The sequence below is a fragment of the Miscanthus floridulus genome, chromosome 6, assembly GCF_019320115.1.
Source record: "Miscanthus floridulus cultivar M001 chromosome 6, ASM1932011v1, whole genome shotgun sequence".
In the NCBI taxonomy this organism is placed as follows: Eukaryota; Viridiplantae; Streptophyta; class Magnoliopsida; order Poales; family Poaceae; genus Miscanthus; species Miscanthus floridulus.
In genome coordinates, this window is record NC_089585.1 from 22,209,317 (window position 1) to 22,228,394 (window position 19,078).

Below are 19,078 nucleotides of genomic sequence, written 5' to 3' on the forward strand. Positions count from 1 at the left end.
CTGATCGTCCTTGCCCTGTTCGCTTGAACTTATCAGACTGGTTTATCAGCCTCTCACAAAAAATCAGATTCAACCGGCTTATCGGTGGCAAAAAGCATCATCCGAACAGTTTATGTTCACAATATAGTTAAATAATGCACATTAACCTTATGAACGCACTAGGTTTACATAACTGATCGACTTGTTGTTACGAATATTAGTGGTAAAAAATGATAGAATCGTGTTCTGTTTCACAGGATATAGTCTCTGTAGCAAAAGGTCACGCAGTATGGTTTTATACAATTCAATCATTTTCTTGAGAAATTATACACTTCAATCAGCACACGGCTCTAGCAAATATTACCATATTTTTTTTGAAATCCACGAATCGGTCAAATGCCTTATTATATCCCCTTCTTAAGGAATCCAAGCAGAGGTTTCATATGCACTTTATACTTGAATCTCACAAATATGCATTTTATACGAATCTCAGAGCATATCAACTGCTTCCCACTTCCCACCATCTCGTCCTGCCGGCTGGGCCCTACCGGTCCCCGTACATCGCAGCAGTCAGCAGCAACCGCCTGATGAATTTTGCTCTGAAGCAACCAACCGCTTCAGACTTCAGAGTCCAAAACCGCTCGCGTCGCCCCGGACTCCATCACCACCACTTCTTCCTCCACCCCTGCTCTGCTTCGTTCGAACTCCTCTCTTCCCTCCTCGTCTCAGTGTCTCACCCACCCCACGACCCGAGAACGCGATCGCCATGGACCAAGACGAGCGCGAGGTCCCTGACCAGCCCGAGGGGAAGGAGAAGGAGCAGGGAGGCGATGCTCCGGTGCCGCGCGGGGTGGCCGGTGACGGGCGCGGCATGGCGCGCGGGGCCGCTTCATCGGAGCAGGAGGGTGTCTCGGGGGCGGGCAATGCCGGTTGCCATGTCGCTGCTGGATCGGAGAGCGACGAGGAGGAGGATCCTGAGTCGATCTTTGCTTCGGTGAGGCGAGCAACGATTCTGCATTCCGGAATGTCCCGTTCTTGATTTCGTTCTTGGTTCGTTGTAACAGGAAGCTTTGACGGAGGTGTTGGAAGTGGTCGCTCCGGTGGGCAATGCTGGCCGTGGCGATGTGCCGGGGAGTGGCCGGAACGAAGACCTTCACTTCGGTAATGCTCGCATCCCATCCCGAATTGCTCCCCTGTTCTTGTTTGTCTTCCTGATTCTGAGTTTCTAACTAACCATGGATTTCTCAGAGCTTCGAGGGTTTCGACCGGCCAGGCGAGCGGTCGCGCACGCGATGCCGCCGTCGTCCTACCGCTGCCTGCCAATCCGAAGCCGGAAGCAGTACAGCCCGACCCGCTTCATCTTCGCGGGAGACGCAGCGTTGGGCATCGCCAGTGCTCATGATCCTAGCACTGGCACGTCAGAAGCATCAAGCGGCCCACTGCCCACCACCAGCCTGGGCTCACCGTCGGCGACGTCGCGATCCGCCGGTGTCTCTGCAATGGCCAATGCCGGGCATGGCGCCAAGAACGAAGCGACGGTCTCTACGGCGACGAGACGCTCTGGTAAGGTGTATATAGCCCGAGCGCATTCGTTCTTTGACGTCTTTCTGATGCATCTGATCGAACGCGTCTGCCAGAGATTGACGTTGCGGTTGACAAGTCATGCTCCGACGATCACAACATCGAGTCGAAGGGTGTGGAAGCGGCGCCGGCATCCTCGTCATGCCGGCATCCTTCTCGCAGTAGGAAGCAGCGCCTCCCTGATCGCTGCATCTCCGACCCCGAGGAAGACGCCGGGGCCGCAGCCCGTGCCAAGGCTCGTCGGGTTAACATTGTCCTCGACAGGTTCCTTAGTTACCTGGTCCGCACCACGCCTGTACAGAGGCCAGAGTGGGTGAGGAATGTCACGGCAGACGATGTCAGCGTCTAGGGGCAGCGCGACAGCAATGTCTCGAGGACGGCGTCAGAGGACAGTCCAGAAGGCCCGCCTGACGGGAGCGCAAGGATTCTCGTCGTCGTTGCCATTCTCGGCGCTTCCCTGGCGCTCAGCTTGGTCTCGTGCGTGCTCTTCTACATCGTCGGTCAGAGAACAGCCTCTGGGCTGCCTGACACGCACCAGAAGAAGGTAAGCGTCTCGCTTCTGAGTTTTGATGAGTGGTTACCGATTGCTGATCTGCTGCTTCTTCTGGGTTCTGACGTGAATATGTCTGTTCTTCAGTGAGCGATCTGAACGGTTCAACTTCAGCTCCACTTGTTCTTCAGTGAGCGATCTGAATGGTACTGCTTCAGCGTTCAGAGAAGGCTGGAAACCATAGCTAAGGTCCTTCAAGCTCATGTGTTGTTGCGAAGTAGTGAAATGTGAAATCCTTGGAGTTGCAAATCTGTAATAAGTGGAAGTGATTTTTGTCTGGAAAGTTACTGTTGTGGGGAATGGAACCGAGTTATTGTTGTTCACTGTATAGTTCTTGTACATCTGCTTTTCAAAATGACAGGAAGGTGACATTTTTGTGTTTAAACTCCCAGCTTTGCAGTTTCAGAATTCTTATACCCATTAGTCTATCTATACAATAGTGTTAAAAGATGAAAATATGTCGAGTTTCTCCAATACATTGTTATTGACAATGCCGTTGAGGATCCAATTGTGTTTCCTCGACTTGGATCATTGATCGACACAAACAATAAGTAAATAATTCATGGCTATACCAAAAGATTTCATTTCTTTAAAAAACTAAGGAAGAAAGGCAACATTGAGTGTATATATACAAGTGTTCAATTGGATGTATCTGAAACTTTTATCCAAATTATTGAATGGGAGAAAAGATCGACCAACGTAGTATAAAAAGTACTAACTACCCGAGCTATTTGTGTCAATCATCATGCTCCTCTCTCCATCCTGAAATATAAGGGTTTATTGTAAGTTAAATTGTGAGAATTTTGACTAAAATTATAGAAAAGAATAATAATAGTTATGATATAAATTTTCATTGGATACATTATGAAATATATTTTCATAATTTATATATTTGATATGATAGATGTTAATACTCTTTTTTTTGTAAGTTTAGTCAAATTTTGCACAATTTGATTTAAGACAAATTTGGATTCCCTATATTCCAGAGGGAGTAGTAATTATAGTTTTAATGAAAAGGTTTTATGAAGCCGGATGGAAGATTCAACGGGTGAACGTTTGATGATATTTTAAAATGCGGGCTGCAAATTAAAAAAAATATTGGTTTAATTAGTGAACATGTGAGATTTAAAAAGACTGGCTACAAAATTCGCAAAAAAAGAGTAAACGTGTGAGATTTAAAAGGGCTGGTTACAGATTAAAAATCTATAAAATATGGCTCAAAATGGGTGAAGAGATTTAAAAAGACTGACGACTGGTTCCTTGATCTGGCGGCTGGTGCAACACAACAAACAAGACCTAGGAATACAGGACCTGAGAGATCTAGAGAGAGAAATAACCCTGTCTTTAGGGGGGAAAAACAATGCATGACTGCCCAAGCAAGTGGTGCACTGAATACAAGACCAAGGTTGTGGAGCTACAGAGGCAACAAGAGGCTAAGGCCTTGTTTAATTTCAAAAAAGTTTTCCCCAAAAGCACTACAATAGCTATCACATCGAATCTTGCGATACGTACATGAAACATTAAATGTAGACGAAAAAACTAATTGCACAGTTTGGTTGGAAATCGCGAGACGAATGTTTTGAGCCTAATTAGTCCATGATTGAATACTAATGTCAAATAAAAACGAAAGTACTAAGTCTCTTGCTACTCATTTTAGGTTTAGGTGTCCATATAGATTCTTTGTTGGAGACGGTTTAAAGTTGGAGTTGTGTATGTCTAGTAGGTCGTTGACTATAAAGTCGTTATTTGTTTTCTTGTAATAGCTTTCCTGTAAAACTAGGGTGGCATGGGACTCATAAAGTTGAACTCCACCAAAACAAATGGGCTGACTTAGCTTGGGCCGCTTATAGGCTCTGTAATTTATGCTCTTCTCTTATAAATGGAAGCCAATAACTCAGACCTTTTGAAAAAAAGACCTGTTCGGCTTCTCTTGTAATCCGTCTTTTTCGGCTTTTTTTTAGTCGAAACAGTGTTTTTCTCTCACAACAAATCAGCCGAAACAGTGTTTCAGCTTGTTTTTTCAACGAAGCGAACGGGGCCAATTGCTACAATTTTGCAAAAAGAAAAAAGGGCGAACGTGTGACATTTAAAAAGGCCGGCTATGGATAAAAAATCATTAAAATATTGGTTGAATGAGTGAAGAGATTTAAAAAGTTTGGCTACATAATAAATTTGCAAAAAGGAATGAATTTGCGAAAAGAGAAAAAATAGCTAGAAATTTGAAAAAAGAAAGAGGGTGAACACATGACATTTTAAAAGGCTAGCTATAGATCAAAAATCAATAAAATATTAGTTCAATGAGTGAAGAGACATTTTAAAAGGCTGGCTACAGATAAAAAATCAATAAAATATTGGTTCAGTGAGTGTGGAGATTTAGAAATTAGCTACAGAATGAATTTGTAAAAAGGAAAAAATTGAAAAAGTAGCTATATTTATTGGTTCAGTGAGTGTGGAGATTTAAAAAGTAGCTACAGAATGAATTTGCAAAAAGGGAAAAAAATTGAAAAAGTAGCTACAGAATGAATTTGCAAAAAGGGGAAAATACAGAATGAATTTGCAAAAAGGGATTTTTTTTTTGAAAAAGTAGGTACAGAATGAATTTGCAAAAAGGGAAAATAATTAGCTACAGAATAAAAAATGCTTTCGTTGAGAGTCGAACTCAAGACCTCCCCGCTTACTAAACGGGTGCTCTAAGCAACTGACCTACGAAAGCAATTCTGTTGGGTATTCATGGCTCTCCGTCAGTGTACAACAATATCTAGCTACATCTACTATTCTGCCGGCTAGTCGAACAGTCGGCGCACACACAAACGTCATGTTCTACCCAGGAAAAAATATTACAGAAAAGTTAATAAGACAGAACTGGAAACTCGGAAAAAAAAATATACCTACGTCTTTACTAACAAAATCTCCTCTAGAGAAAAAAAAAGCTTTATTTGTTCCAATGAGCTGCATCACTTTGTGGTATTTCTTTACAATTTTTTTTTTCAAGTACAGATCCGACTCAATTATAATGTAACATGCGCAATAACAATAATCTACTCTGATATAAACAGCATCTTCCCTTGCTAGAGACGAACAAGCCGTTTGCAAACAAACTGCATTTGCAAGCTAGAGTAGTATTGCTTACAGCATTTCAAAATGTGGTTATAGAGCCTCCCCTTGTTTGGCAGAAATACTTCTAACCTTTGCTATTTTTCTCATCTCACCAAAATGTGTCAAACTAACTGAAACGATATTACAAATGAAGGGCCTAGCCCGCTGTTTATCTGGATGAAGCAAGCAACTCTTTGAACTGTGCTAATGCCTTCTCACTTATGGGCTTAAACGGTATGCGCTTTATCACATGGGCTCCAAAGAAGTATAACAGGGCATCTGTTGCAGTTTTCGTGTTGATACCTCTTGCCTGGAAGTAGAAGAGCTCATTTGGATCAAGCTCACCACTGATGGCGGCACCATGAGTACACTTCACATCATCAGCAATAATCTGAAGGTTCGGTTTGACATTAACAAGCGCCTTTGGTGATAGGATAAGACACTTGGTTTCTTGCCCCGCATCAGTTTGTTGTGCATACCTGTGAATCAAGACCATCACAATATTAGGATGCAAATCTAGGATTGCAGCTTCAGACATAGGTGTGTTATGACTCATGAGTAAAACAAAGATGGTGGACGTCCTAAGAATTATATAACTGCATCTATGTATCACCGATACACGATACGGGTACGGGTACGGCAATACAGCGTTTGTCCAAAAACAAGGATAAGCCGATACGTCCAATTAAAATAATTGCATTTACATGCCCTCAGAGAGAGAATCTAATGAATGAATCAATTTCAACAAGACGTACGAAGGAAAGAGAGGATCTAAATGAACAAGCAGGCAGGAACTGACTGGTCACCATAGCTAGAGTGCACCTATCTCTGAACCTTCAGCAGCTACGCAAGACAATCTCCCAAGTCCCAGAGCTTCAGATCCAAATTGGTGGTACTCGCTCACAGGGACACGAGCACACCCGGTGGCGACATGGCTCCCAGCAAGGTGGCGGTGCTAGCTTCTGACAGCATGCGCTCCTAGTGAGGCGGCGGCACTACATCCTAGCAGCAAGTGCACCGTGCAAGGTGGCAACCCTCGCTCCCTGTCCGTGGCGGCGCCGAGAAGCAAGAGATGGGAGGTGGAGATGAGACACCCGGTGTTCTGGGGTGAGGCTTGAGAATGGATGGGCTCATGCTGTTGGGCTTGCGGCTGTAAAATGAGGTACTATTTGGCTGGCACGTATGGGCACAGCGTATCTCACCGTATTGCGAGCTAAACCAAACGATTTATCTAGTTTTTCTGATATTTGGTGATATGTGTATCACACCATATCGCCGTACAGATACAGGTATGGCGCCTCCCTGGCGAATCAGTAATACACAGAACTGCATAACAATATAACTATAGTTGAAACAAAATTCAACAGTCAATAGGTCGTAAGTACAGAAGGATGATAAAACAGCTTTGTACAAGGTAATAAGTAATGTTTGTGTGGCTTTCTGCTAACTTGTCATGAAACACACCAAACACCTTATACAACTACTCATACTATATTATAGACTTCAAGTTAACTTAAATCTATCCAAAACAAATATTTAATCTTAGGATGCGATATATTCAGTTACTGTGAAATGCGAGCAATAAAAAGGTTTCTGGCAAAGGCATGAAACTAGAAATATTTTTATTCCACGAACACATCATACGTGTTATGCAACTATATATTGTATTCCAGATTTCAGTTAAAACTTAAATCTATTCTGAACAAATATGTAATATCAGGATGCCATATATTCACCTACTGTGAAATATTGAGCAATAAAAAAGTGTATGGCACAGGCATGAAACTAGAAATCTATGCAATGCTGGTCAGGTAAATGACCGGAATAGATAACATTTCTCCAGGAAGAACAAAACAACAAAAAGAAAAAAAAAAGCAGATAAATATACCTGTTGACTTTAATATTGCCATCAAATATGCTATTTCCTGTGCCACAAGCAATGCATTTGTGGAGCTGTCGTGAAAAACCTCTAGGGTGATCAAGTATCAGTCTGCTGTGCAGATCATGTATCTGCTTATTCTGAGATGTTAAGTGAAGTGTTGACAGTTCTGTCTCTGTCTCAGGACCTAATTGCTCGATATGGAGATTGTGCCTGTTCAATTTTGCTCCAGTGCTGACCTCAACAAACTCATATTTACTAGTTGTATCCTGCAAAAAGAAAAAAGAAGTTTCAGAACAAATAAAACTGATTTTCCCTGTTCAACTAAGCTTCATTGATCAATGCTAACACCGACAATGACTATTATCACTAGAAAATTGGAGGCAACTGTCTTGAGTCATGAGATAGATCAAACAATGAGACCCTGGAATCACAAATGTCCCCAGCTCAGAATCAATCTGAGTAACTCCAACAATCCCTTCCATAATTTGATCAGAGTTGCTTCTCTTGTCATCATTATGCTATCCCATTTCAAGAGCATATAACACTCATTCATAACTGGAATCACAAGTATCTTATAACATTTATTTATCTAAAATCCAGACTCACCTGCTTGACGACTGTCCATTTAGTATGTGCTGCAGCAAATGATTGATGTTGCACGTATGAATGAACCACTCTTGCGCCCTCGTCGATGATAATCTCTGCCACTGGATTGGCCCAATAGCAACCACCTTCTTCTCCAGCCCCAAAGTGCTCCTCCACTATGGCCACCTCTGCTGCCTTCTCGGCCACGACCAGAACCCTTGGATTGGACATCAGCATACTCTCAACACCGCTATTGGTATAGGCGAACATGATGTGGATTGGGTCGTCAGCCACCTTGACCCCCTCAGGCACGTGCACGACAACGACGTCCCTCGCCCCAACGGCGTTGAAGTCGTAGAAGAGGTCCTTGTGGGAGAATTCAGCGGAGGCGGCGAGCGCGGCGGCGGCGCGGTGCCGGGCGCGGCCAGGGGGAAGATCGGCGAGGGTGCTGACATGGGCACCAGAGGAGGATAGGAGGATCCCATCCGAGAAGAGGACGTGGGAAGAGAAAGGGGAGGACGGCAGCGCGAGGTCGGGCTCCCGGGAGGGGAGGGAGATGGGGAGGGAGCGGAGGTAGGAGATGTCAGTGAAGCGGAAGGCCTCGCTGGAGCGGCGAGTCGGCCAGGGCGTGGAGAGGAGGGAGAGCGCGGAGGCGGAGCGGAGGGGGTCGAGGAGCGGGGAGGTGGAGGTCACCGAGTCCTCGAGCTGCTCGGCGATGCGGAGGACGAGGTCGTCGGAGACGGCGGGCGCCGCGCGCGCCACGGAGGCGGATACCGGAGCGGAAGAGCGGAGGAAGCGAAGGAGAGGCGGCGGCGCGCGGAGAGCGGTGGAGCAGGAGGCGGCGCACAGCGGCGACGGCGAGGTCATGGCGTCCGCGAAGCTTCTCCTCGTCTGCCCAGTGGCTAAGGTGCCGGTGGGGTTCGGGTAAATCCGAGAGTCTGACAGGTGGGACCAGGAATGAGAACTGACAGCCCAGCCCACTCAAGAAAAAATATGGACTGTGTTGGGCCGGCTCATGTGGGCCTAGCCCTGATCCTGTGGAGCTGCGCGTAGCCTTATCCGCTTTCGTTCCCGCAGCTGTCATTCGCTTTGCCTTGCTCCGGCAAAGCAATGGCGCTCCGTCTCTCTGCTCCGTTCCTCACCTCGCGCTTTACGCCGTCGCAGGCGTCTGCGCCGCGCAGGCGCACCCGGGCCCGCTCTTTCTCTCCGTCCGCCGATGCGCGGGCCGCGTGCTTCAGGAGACCCTACACGTCCGTTCTAATTGTCCCCACGGGCGTCGGCGCGGCCGTCGGGGGCTTTGCCGGCGACGCCCTTCCGGTTGCGCGAGCCCTCACCGGCGTCGCCGACTGTGTCATATCCCACCCAAACGTAACGTCATGGAGCCCGTCATAAACATTATGCTGCTGTACTTCTGTTGCTGTTTCTTCGTTTGAATTTGGTTGCTCACTTAGAGATGGAAATTTCACGTTGCAGGTGCTGAACGCTGCGATGCTGTACTGGCCGATGCCCAATACACTTTACGTCGAAGGTTACGCCCTTGACAGGTTCGCAGAAGGATCCTGGGCACTCCAACCTGTTCACCAGAACAAGGTTAGTGTTGCATTGGCTCGCGATGTGGGGCTTACTCCCACCAACATCCAGATTGGCTATAGTGCTGCTATGCACTATTGTTACCGAAAGAGATAGCCAATGACACATTGTAACTGATCACACCTAGGTAGGCTTGGTGTTGGATTCTGGAATCGAGGAAGACCTCCGGCTGCGCCACTTGCAGGTTGCAGATGCCACGAGGGCTTCTCTTGGCTTGCCTGTAGTGGAGTACATTGTCACAGATGCTCCTCTGGAGGTGTGCACTCTGTTCTGATACTAGTACTGGTAGTTGTAATTGTAAGTATAATAAACTGCTTGCATAATATTGATGTTTACTTTGGGCATGCCCATTTTTGGTGTAGATCAAGACATGGTTTGATCCCAGGTGTGGGAAGTCGACGGGGAATGTTGGTAACTCTGATTCTCTTCTGAGAGCAGTGGACGCACTAGTGACACATTCAGACGTGAATGCTGTGGCAGTTGTTGCACGCTTTCCAGATGATGACCCAGAAGATTCAGATTGTTACCGGGAAGGAAAAGTAAACTCTTGTCTGCTCAAGTAGTTTGTTTTATTTTTATTTGTATGATGTCTTGTGCCATTGACATTTGCATCAAAGCATTTTTATTGAGAATTGAGTCGAAAATATGTCTTCTCAAGTTTCAAGACATTCAATTATAGAAGTCTGATAGTTACACGGATTCTAGTCTAAAGTTTAGTGAATAGAGAGCTAGTGCCATCATTCCCCTAGAATATGGAGGTCATTGCCCCTTTATGGCACTGGATCTGTATATTGACGGGTCTGAGTTCTATTGAGTTGATGCCAATTAACAGTGCGCTGAGGTTATCATTTGTTGGCAAGCGTATCTTTCATTTTCTTCATTTCCTAGGTAGTGAATGTTTTTTTTTTCATCGTTTATGTTCTTGATTGATATTTCGTTGCAGGGTGTTGATCTATTGGCAGGAGTTGAAGCAATTATCAGTCATCTAATTGTGAAAGAATTCAAAATCCCTTCTGCACATGCTCCTGCAGTGTTACCCCCACCACTCAGCCCATTAGTATGCCCTAGATCTGCTGCTGAAGAGGTATATGTCCATGTGTACTCGTGCATAACTTAGTTAAGTAATTATCAATTTACTACTGATATGTTTCACAATCACACTACCATTGCAAGGCTTATATTTGCTCTGTTCGGCTTACCCCATATTCAGTTTGTTCGGCTTCTTTTTTCAGCCGGAATAGTGTTTTTCTCTCACAACAATTCAGCCAGAACAGTGTTTTTCAGTCAGTTTCGGCCAAGTTTCAGACCAGCGAATGGGGCCCTAGACTAGTGCTATGTGTTCAGCTTTTAGTTACAACGTTTTCAGCTGCCTTTTTGCCTCTTTGATCATATATATAAAGGGGCGTACCTAGTGCAGAGAGCTCCTGCTCTGTGCGGGGTTTGGGGAAGGGTTTCAGTGGCAAGCCTTACCCTCGCCTGTGCAATGCGAGGAGACCGCGACTCGAACCCGGGACCTTCCTGTCACAGGCGGTACGACTCTACCGCTTGCACCAGGCCCGCCCTTCTCTTTGATCATATATATATATATATATATATATATATATATATATATATATATATATATATATATATATATATATATAGATATAAATCCTGTCCTATGTCAAGCTCAATACTTTTTTGTTTTCTTTTTAACCTGATTTCTTATTACTTCTGTATCTTATTACTTCTGTATGTTGTTTGTTTATTCATAATATGTCTTTATCAAATAGATTGGATATACATTTCTGCCTTGTGTGCTTGCTGGGTTAAGCAATGCTCCACAGTATGTCATGAGGAAAGGAAGCTTGGACAATGGTTGCATAGTGGCTGGTGATGTTGACAGTGTTATTCTTCCCAAAGACTCTTGTGGAGGAGATGGTACACTTGCTTTTGCTCGGGCTGCAAGAAAGGACAAGGTATAATGTCCATATTAATTCGTGATGTAAGATGGAAGTATGTATCCACTTTGACCACACACACACAGTGTGTTAGATAAGTTCATCAATGCAAGTTATGTTAGCATCATGATTGGAGCTAATTGCAAAAAGTGTTAGTCATAATTAACTAGGTCAGCTAAATTACTCATTTCTTCTTCTTCTTTTTTGCAGCCCTTAATCATTACTGTACAGGAAAATGAGACAGTGCTTGATGATACTCCAGACAAGTTCGGCATAGAAGCGGTACACAACATACGTCTATAATCTTCTTTCGCATTCTCTTACTCTTTCTGGCAATTGTTGGTAACTTTGAATGTTTTCTCAGCTGAATGTCCGGAACTACTGGGAAGCAATTGGAGTCATTGCTGCTCACAAGGCAGGTGTCAATCCAAATGCTCTTAGAAGACAAGGGATTGATCATCTTAAGAGTTCAAGACGATTATACTCTGCTCACTCTTCAAGTCCTAAGCCATCGGCCCGTCCTCCAGTGCACGATAAAGTACATATACAGCAGCTAGTTAGACAAATTTAGGGGGTGTTCGGCTGGTATGGTTGTAGAGGAATTTGGATGGTTTGGAGGAATTCTGGAGAAATTTGTGAGAGAAAAATACTGTTCCGGATGAAAAAAAAAAAGCAGATCAAGCCAGGTTTAAGAACATACGAACGGGGCCTTAGTACTAAAAAGAGCACCGGCAGTAGTAGAAATCACTTTAGATAGGTCACTATTAGGAGCTTCTGTCGCTGTCTTGTCTGTCTACCTCTATCTCCATTGCTTTTCCGAGCCGAGTTGCTACCGCTGCTGTTTGCTTTTATTTCCTTCCCTCTGCTTGCTACGCGCTATACCGCAGTCCCTTTCCTGCTCGCCTCCTTCTGCTGGCCTCAGGCGAGTCGGTGAGCGCCACGCCCGCTGCCCTACAACACCGCCAAGGCCGCGCCCGCCGTCGCCCTGCCTTCCTCGCGTAGTGCGCCGTACCCGCAGCACCACGACGCCTTCCCCACGCGCCTGGGCCGTGAAGCACCGGCGCCCCTCCTTTTCCTCCCCACAGCGCCGCTCCACCTCCGCGTCTCGCGCCGCCGTGGCTTTGCGCAGTACTGCAGCACCAGCGCCCCTCCTCTCCTCCGCGTCGCGCGTCCCTGTCGTGGCCACGCCTCGCGCCGTGTGAGCCCCGGCGCTCCGCTGCCGCCATGACGTCCTCGGCGCGCTGCTCATCCATTGCCGTAGCACCACTCCGCCTCCACGGCACCGCCCCAGCCGGGTGCGTGCTTTGTCCGTTGGGCCGAGGAGCTTGCCTCGCCAGCCGATTCGTCCACGCCCTGCCGTGGCCGGCCATTTTTCTTGGCCAGGTCCGGCACGCCGCCTCCCCTAGCGCGACTGTGGGTGGTTGCCGTGCCGTGCTCCGCCCCGGTCTACACTGAGGCCAGGAAGGCTCTATCATGCCTGCGCACCTCCCCATGCCGCCCCGTGACTGCACCACCACCGGCGAGCCGCCCCTTGGCCGGCGGGTGGCTTCCCCGCCGCGTGCTATGTTTTGATGAAGGTGAGGATACAGAAGAGTAAATAGAAACTAGTATGGGGTTTTAGGCGTATAAACGTATCTCACATGAATAGTAGAATATTAAATAGATAGAAGTGTGGGGACGATTTTGCAAAACTGCTGTCGTGTTGGGCTTGGCCTCGTGGGCCGCTGCCGCGTGTGCGCCTGGTGGGCCGCCGGTTTCCGCTAGGCTGGCCTGTCGCCGCCACGCCGCGGGCCGCGTTGGTTCCACTGGGCCGGCCGGTCGCTGCCCCGCCTAGGCCGCCAGTCGCGCCCCTGCTTGAGCCGATCTGGGCCGCTCGCCACTACGCTGGGCCACGTGTGCGTGCTGTGCTCTGGGCCGCCGCGCGCCGTCCGCTGGGCCGATCGCGTGCCGCTCGCGCCTAGGCCGCGCACGCCGTGCCCCGCCTGGGCCGCCTTCCACTGGACCAGGCTGAGCAGACCGCTGGGTTGAGTTGGTGGTTGCTGGTCCATTTAGTTTCGAAGAAATTGTTAATTTAGTTTTGTAAATAAACTTGTAAAATTCATAGTAAATCATAGAAAAATCATAAAAATATCAAACTAGTTGTGTTGAGTTCCTAAAATCATGATCTATCCAGTAGTGTAATTGGTTCATCTAGTTTTAAAATGTATCTAAGGTTGCTTTAATTATTTTAGCATGCTTAATATCGTTAAAATGTAAACTTGTAGGAATTGTAGTGATAAATCGGTGATAGTGTTGACACTAAAAACTTTACAGTAAATTACTAATATTATTAGCTGCTCAAGATAATTTCTGTAGCATCAGAATAATTAGTTTACAAGATAGATAATGATGCCCTATTCCGAATAATGATTAAATCGATAGAATAAAATAAAGAAATAATTTGGGTTTATATAACTAAAACTTTGGTTGGGAAGTAACGCCTTATTCGACAACATGGATACGTAGACCAGCGTTAGAGCTATCTCGTTAACTTGTGAGGCATGATCGGAGTTCTAAGCATTTTGGCTGTCGTTGATGATTTACATCTATGCATTTGCATCAATGCATATCGTATAGGTACGATGATGGATCAACGGATCAACTGAAGGATGTTTGGGAATCCGAAGATGGTGTAATGGTATTCTCTCCAGGAGATGATGCAATGTGCTTTCTATTCAGATTATGGTGGATGATCTAAAGATGCAAATACTAACTTTTGGTTATATTTTACCCAGACAAGCCCCGGTGCATAACCTCTACTTTTCTGCAGTTTAAATTATATTTATGCATTTAGTTTTAAGGAGTTGAATGAAACCCACTTACATATATATCTCTTTATCCTATGGGTCTTACTAGTATGATAGGATCATGTAGAATGCTATGCTACAGGACTCTGGTAGAAGTCGAGTGATTACCTGTCACTCGCGAGAGATAGGAGATATCTTACTATATTATTATCACTGAAAAATATAAATGGTGAAAAGAAAAAATGGTGATCGGACAGGGATATGGTTTGGGTATTGGTGGGTGTGTGAGGTTGTGTCGCCGTGGACGCATGACATGGCTTGGTTATACTGCTTTCCTTGTCTGTGTCGGTTAAGGACCGGTCGTTGCATAAGCCATCGAGGCAAGTCATAGATCTATTGTCTCGAGCACATACTTGGGTATGAGCGCTTGGAAGACTTGTTGCTCTCTTGTCGTGGGTTCTGGCTCTTTTCGGACCGACTGTCAGAGTTATTTTTTGGTGGAGGAGGTCCTTGCACCGCACTGAGTCCGGAACTCAGGGGCAGGGGCTTGGAGTCCCAGTTTGGACGGGGACCTAGGACATCAGGATAGGAGGGTGATGAGTTGGTCCTGCTTGTGCCTTGGGTATAAGCAGTGCGTGTGTTTTCGGGGCACCCAGCTGGGCACATTGGTTCAGGAATCGCCGCCGAGTCGGTACGGCTTGTCTTATGCCTAGCACTGTAGTAAGAACTGAAAGAGGAAAGATGTAAAGAAAAGGAAATCTGATTGCTTACCACCTACTTGAAAGTAGCACAGGTGCTTACATAGAATGGTTAGTTAATGAACTAATACGACCATTAATAAAAATCGAATATAAGGACGTACGCTTAGTAATGCTTCCTGCAAATGCAATAAACCCACAAGCTAGATAGCCTTGTATGTCCTTAGAGTCTTTTCTTTCCTCCTATGGGGTAAGTCTTGCTGAGTACAATTGAGTACTCAGAGTTTTATTCCTCTGTTGCAGGTTACAGGTGGATGCTAGAGCTGATCCTTGTGTATGGATACCTCCTGGTGGGCTCAGCGAGGATTCTTTTACGCTGCGATCGTAGTTATTATTTATAAATCTCACCAGATACTTTTATAAATGAAAGTTTCATAATCTGTTGTCGTAGTTTATATATGAATGCTTAATCATACCATGAATAGATAATTAGTTCCGCTGTAATTCTGATCACATGTTTATATTCTGCTGTTCAATTAAATTGTTTATAACTCTAATAATATGATTACATTCCGCTGTTATAATAATAAATATTATACTTTGATGTTGTATTAAAAGTGATGTAAGAAATGGTTAAGAATGATGCAAGCTTTATTCTCTCATTTGTGATCCTAATGGCAAAAATATGGATTTTCAGGTTCTCCCCTGGGGTGTGCCTGACAGAATTGAGTAATTTAGTGTTCTCCCCTGAGTGCTTAGTGTCTAATAGAAGATAAGCACTCCTGTGAGGCATTAGATTAGGCGGTTCTGCCACAGGTGGTATCAGAGCGCAAATGAGAAAATAAAGCTTCAAAAACCTTTTCTAAAATAAAATTTAACAACAAATTCTTTTCAAAAGTTAGGACGTTTGTATGCGAAGTTATATAAGTAGCCCTATTACTATGGTTATGTATCCAGGATAGATGGCACTCTGCTGACTTAGGTAGACTTAATCAAGTTTTCTGTAGGTACACTGACTTGAGCATAGTCCGATAGTATCGACTGGTTACAGGGAGAGAACGATGTGCAAAAAATCTGAGAACGGTTGCCCTATATGTTGGCAACAGTGGAAGGACATATAGGATGCACATTCATGCATATCCCGTCTATGCATTGTAGCGCTCGTATTACTTGCAGATACGCCATCCATAGGTGCCACGCGTATCGTATTGTGCACTGCTGATACGTTCCTATTCCAGAGTTAGGTCCAAACTATGGCTTCGTGCTCCGCGTATTGTGCACTGCTGATACGCCATCAAAATATTTCTATTATATTATAAAAGAAACAACTATGAGCTTATTTTAGGTTAGCTAAGAAAAACTATATGAGCAATATTGATTTAGATTAATCACAACATATTTTGTTTTAAAAGTCGAGTTAAAGCTAATCATGTATTATTTATAAATGTTATCACATAATTTATTAAACAAATTAAACTTTACCTTCACAAAGGAATTAAGCATGTGACAACATCTACTCGTACTTATCACATATGTATCTTGTTCAACTAATCAAATTATATTCTAGAAACACTTTTAAGTTAACAATTAATCATATTAACTTTTAGGTATAAATTATCAAAGTTAAGCACCTATATTGCTTTTAATTCCAAACTAGTGTGCAAATATACTAATCAATTTAATATTTAGCTATATATGGAAAAACATGTGACATGAAAAACATTGCCCCCAACATATAGTTCATGTCGGCATGAACCAAACGTAACTTAAACGATGCAAAACGGAATTAGAACTTAAATTGCTTTTAATTAAAAAGTTATTGAATAATCCTTAATCAAATTAATATTTAACTTATAAATTTCCAATATGTGAGACATGTTAAACATCGCTGCTAACACGTATCACACACTGTGATGAAACTCGTGCAATCGAATCAAAATCAAAAACCTAAATCGACTTTAATTAATCAGCGATTAATTAATTATAGGTATAATTAATATTTTAATAAAAAATTCATAAACATGTGATATGAAAACTTATAACTCTACTACATAGATCTCCATGACATGAAACTAACGCAACTGGAACGAACTAAAATGGAGCTGAAACGATTAAACGGCGGGGATTATAAGAAGCAGTGGTAATTTCGTAAATATCATCATCTTCTACCTTGGTTCAGTACGTACAGAACATGGTAGGTTGCTGCTGATCGTGCGTAGGGGACCGATGCGGGGATGGCCGACAGAGGGGGCAAGGGCCTCGACCGTGGGGGCTGGCAGCCACGCACGCAGGCCTCGCCCAAGCGGTAGCGGCGGTGGCTGCTACTGCTGGCCGGCCGGAGTGAGCACAGGCAGCGGCGACGGTCGTCCTGCACGCTCGCGAGCAGGGGCGCGGGACCGGGCAGCGCAGGGGCGCGGGACCGGGCAGCGCAGGGCCATGGGCCAGGGATGGGGTGCGCGGTCCATGAGGTGGAGGAGCAGGAGATGATGCTGCAGTGCCGGACGACGAAGAACGAAGAAGCTATGTCAGCCATGGTGGTTCCTCGCCGGAGAAGAAAAAGAGAGGTTAGGGAAACGATGAACGAGCATGGATTCACGAAAAGTATGGCAAGATGGTGTAGAGGATGATGAGATCTACCTCATGGTGGTGGTGGTCGACGTCGAAATGCGACGGTTTGGCCGAAAAAGCTCGCTGGAAGTTTGCCGAAAACCTAGCTTTGCCGAACTTCGGCGTCCGATCTGCGGAGCTACGAGTGGCGGCTCCAAAAATGGGCTGTACTTCTGGAATCCTCACATTGAGGGCTACGATGACATATATGCATAGGGTTTGGAGATTTTGGAAAGTGAAGATATTTATTAATTATTGATTTTCAGAATTAAAATAATTATAGAAAATCGGGAATTACTATTCAGGCTATGAAAAATATCTCTGAGCTCCGAAAAATTCTAGAAAAACTCGTAGGGATAGATGGAAGGATAAGGAACACAACCAAAGTGGTTTTAGCTCCCAAAAAGACTTTTAGATTGATCGAGGAAAAAGACAAGGCTCTAAGAAATAGGAATTTAATCCTGAAAAAAGTCGGAAAGATTCCTGGAAAGAGAGGCATCGTTCTAACGCGTCTTAAAACCTTTTCCAAGCCTTTGGATTTTGAAAACAAAGCATCTTATCTAACTTTTATTTTTGCAAGTTTTTAATTTCTTTTTAAACCACTACTTGAAAATAATATTTTAAAGATTGAGATTTGAATTTATTTTCCAAACCACTCATCACAAAAGTACCAATGCAACGGCATCCAAACCACTCATCATAAAAGTACCAATACAACTGCATGTATGCGCAAACATGTTGCTACCCTTATGTTGGATTTAATTTAAAGAAAGTTTTCTTTTACCTATATTTTTATGAGCACAAAACAATTAACAGAAATCGTTTTACTTTTTTAGAAAGTAGCTAATTTTAGGGTGTTACAGCCAACCTGAGCAGCTGCAGGCGTGGAACCCTCCACTAGCACGATCCTGAGCAACTTTCCCTCCAACAAGGCTCGCCCGGTGAACATCCATCAGAGAAAGTCCACACACTGCTCCATCCCAAAGAAGGCATCGCAGATGAACCCAGCATCGCCCTAGGCAGCCTCCAGCTCGACATCGCGCTCTGGATTCATGAAAGGATCTATAAGTCTTCCCCCTTGCTCACCCCCTTTCTCACTTAGGAACCACCGTGGCATATAGGCACTCTCGGTGAGAAAGAAGGAGGAGAGACAATAGTTGGAGAACAGGCAAAGGACTGTGATGGAGAGCCCTCTCCCTCCCCCCTATTTAAGGAAGAAACGCGGCAGCCGAAGAGGGGTAAAAGATCAGAGCAAAAACTCACCCCCTTCCCCTATTCAATGCGGATGGGAAATGATGGGACACACCCTGACCGATGGGACGCACGTTGGCCAACGGAACAACGCCGGGTCAGAAGGAACGCCGCCCGGTGAGATGAAACATGGCCTAGGTATGGCCCACCACTATCGCATGACTGGGTGTGAAAACCGAAGCATCACCACACGCAGGCAGCTCTCCGCATCCCTAGACAGGACTTGGAAAAACCCAAAATAGGATCTCCACCAAGAGAGACCATCGGGCTTCCTAAGTCGATCGAACAGCTTAGAAAAACACACCAAGAGATAGGTAGGAAGCGAAGGGACGCCCCATGTAGGCAATGCTGACTCCATCACGAACGATGAGCATGGGTCCTGGTCGGACATTTCTGACTACAGCTCTTCAAACCCCATCACTCAAGTCACAAGATAACACTACCAACCCCCACTATTTCTTTATTTAAATCATTTTCATACATCCATACGCGCATTCATTCCATGCACCCATGCCTCCCGGATGATTCGAGCC

At 45.0% G+C, this 19,078-nt stretch overlaps 3 protein-coding genes across 3 annotated transcripts; 2 read left to right on the forward strand and 1 right to left on the reverse strand.

Moving 5' to 3' along the window:
- Window positions 1-636: 636 nt before the first annotated feature.
- LOC136457827 (uncharacterized) lies at window positions 637-2,488 on the forward strand. The gene is made up of 5 exons (XM_066457833.1): window positions 637-973; window positions 1,044-1,140; window positions 1,228-1,542; window positions 1,617-2,104; window positions 2,198-2,488. Exons 1-4 carry the CDS (start codon window positions 746-748, stop codon window positions 1,907-1,909), a joined length of 933 nt encoding a protein of 310 aa, XP_066313930.1. The 5' UTR covers window positions 637-745; the 3' UTR covers window positions 1,910-2,104; window positions 2,198-2,488.
- A 2,537-nt stretch (window positions 2,489-5,025) lies between these two features.
- LOC136461854 (protein ABCI7, chloroplastic-like) lies at window positions 5,026-8,618 on the reverse strand. Its single transcript, XM_066461185.1, has 3 exons — window positions 7,695-8,618; window positions 7,095-7,354; window positions 5,026-5,685 (listed from the first exon to the last, which is right to left on the reverse strand). The coding sequence occupies exons 1-3, from the start codon at window positions 8,538-8,540 to the stop codon at window positions 5,376-5,378; spliced, it is 1,416 nt and encodes a 471-aa protein (XP_066317282.1). The 5' UTR covers window positions 8,541-8,618; the 3' UTR covers window positions 5,026-5,375.
- A 111-nt stretch (window positions 8,619-8,729) lies between these two features.
- On the forward strand, window positions 8,730-12,013 carry LOC136461855 (uncharacterized). The gene is made up of 8 exons (XM_066461186.1): window positions 8,730-9,041; window positions 9,147-9,263; window positions 9,391-9,519; window positions 9,626-9,802; window positions 10,207-10,347; window positions 11,036-11,221; window positions 11,414-11,485; window positions 11,568-12,013. Exons 1-8 carry the CDS (start codon window positions 8,784-8,786, stop codon window positions 11,772-11,774), a joined length of 1,287 nt encoding a protein of 428 aa, XP_066317283.1. The 5' UTR covers window positions 8,730-8,783; the 3' UTR covers window positions 11,775-12,013.
- Window positions 12,014-19,078: the final 7,065 nt, after the last annotated feature.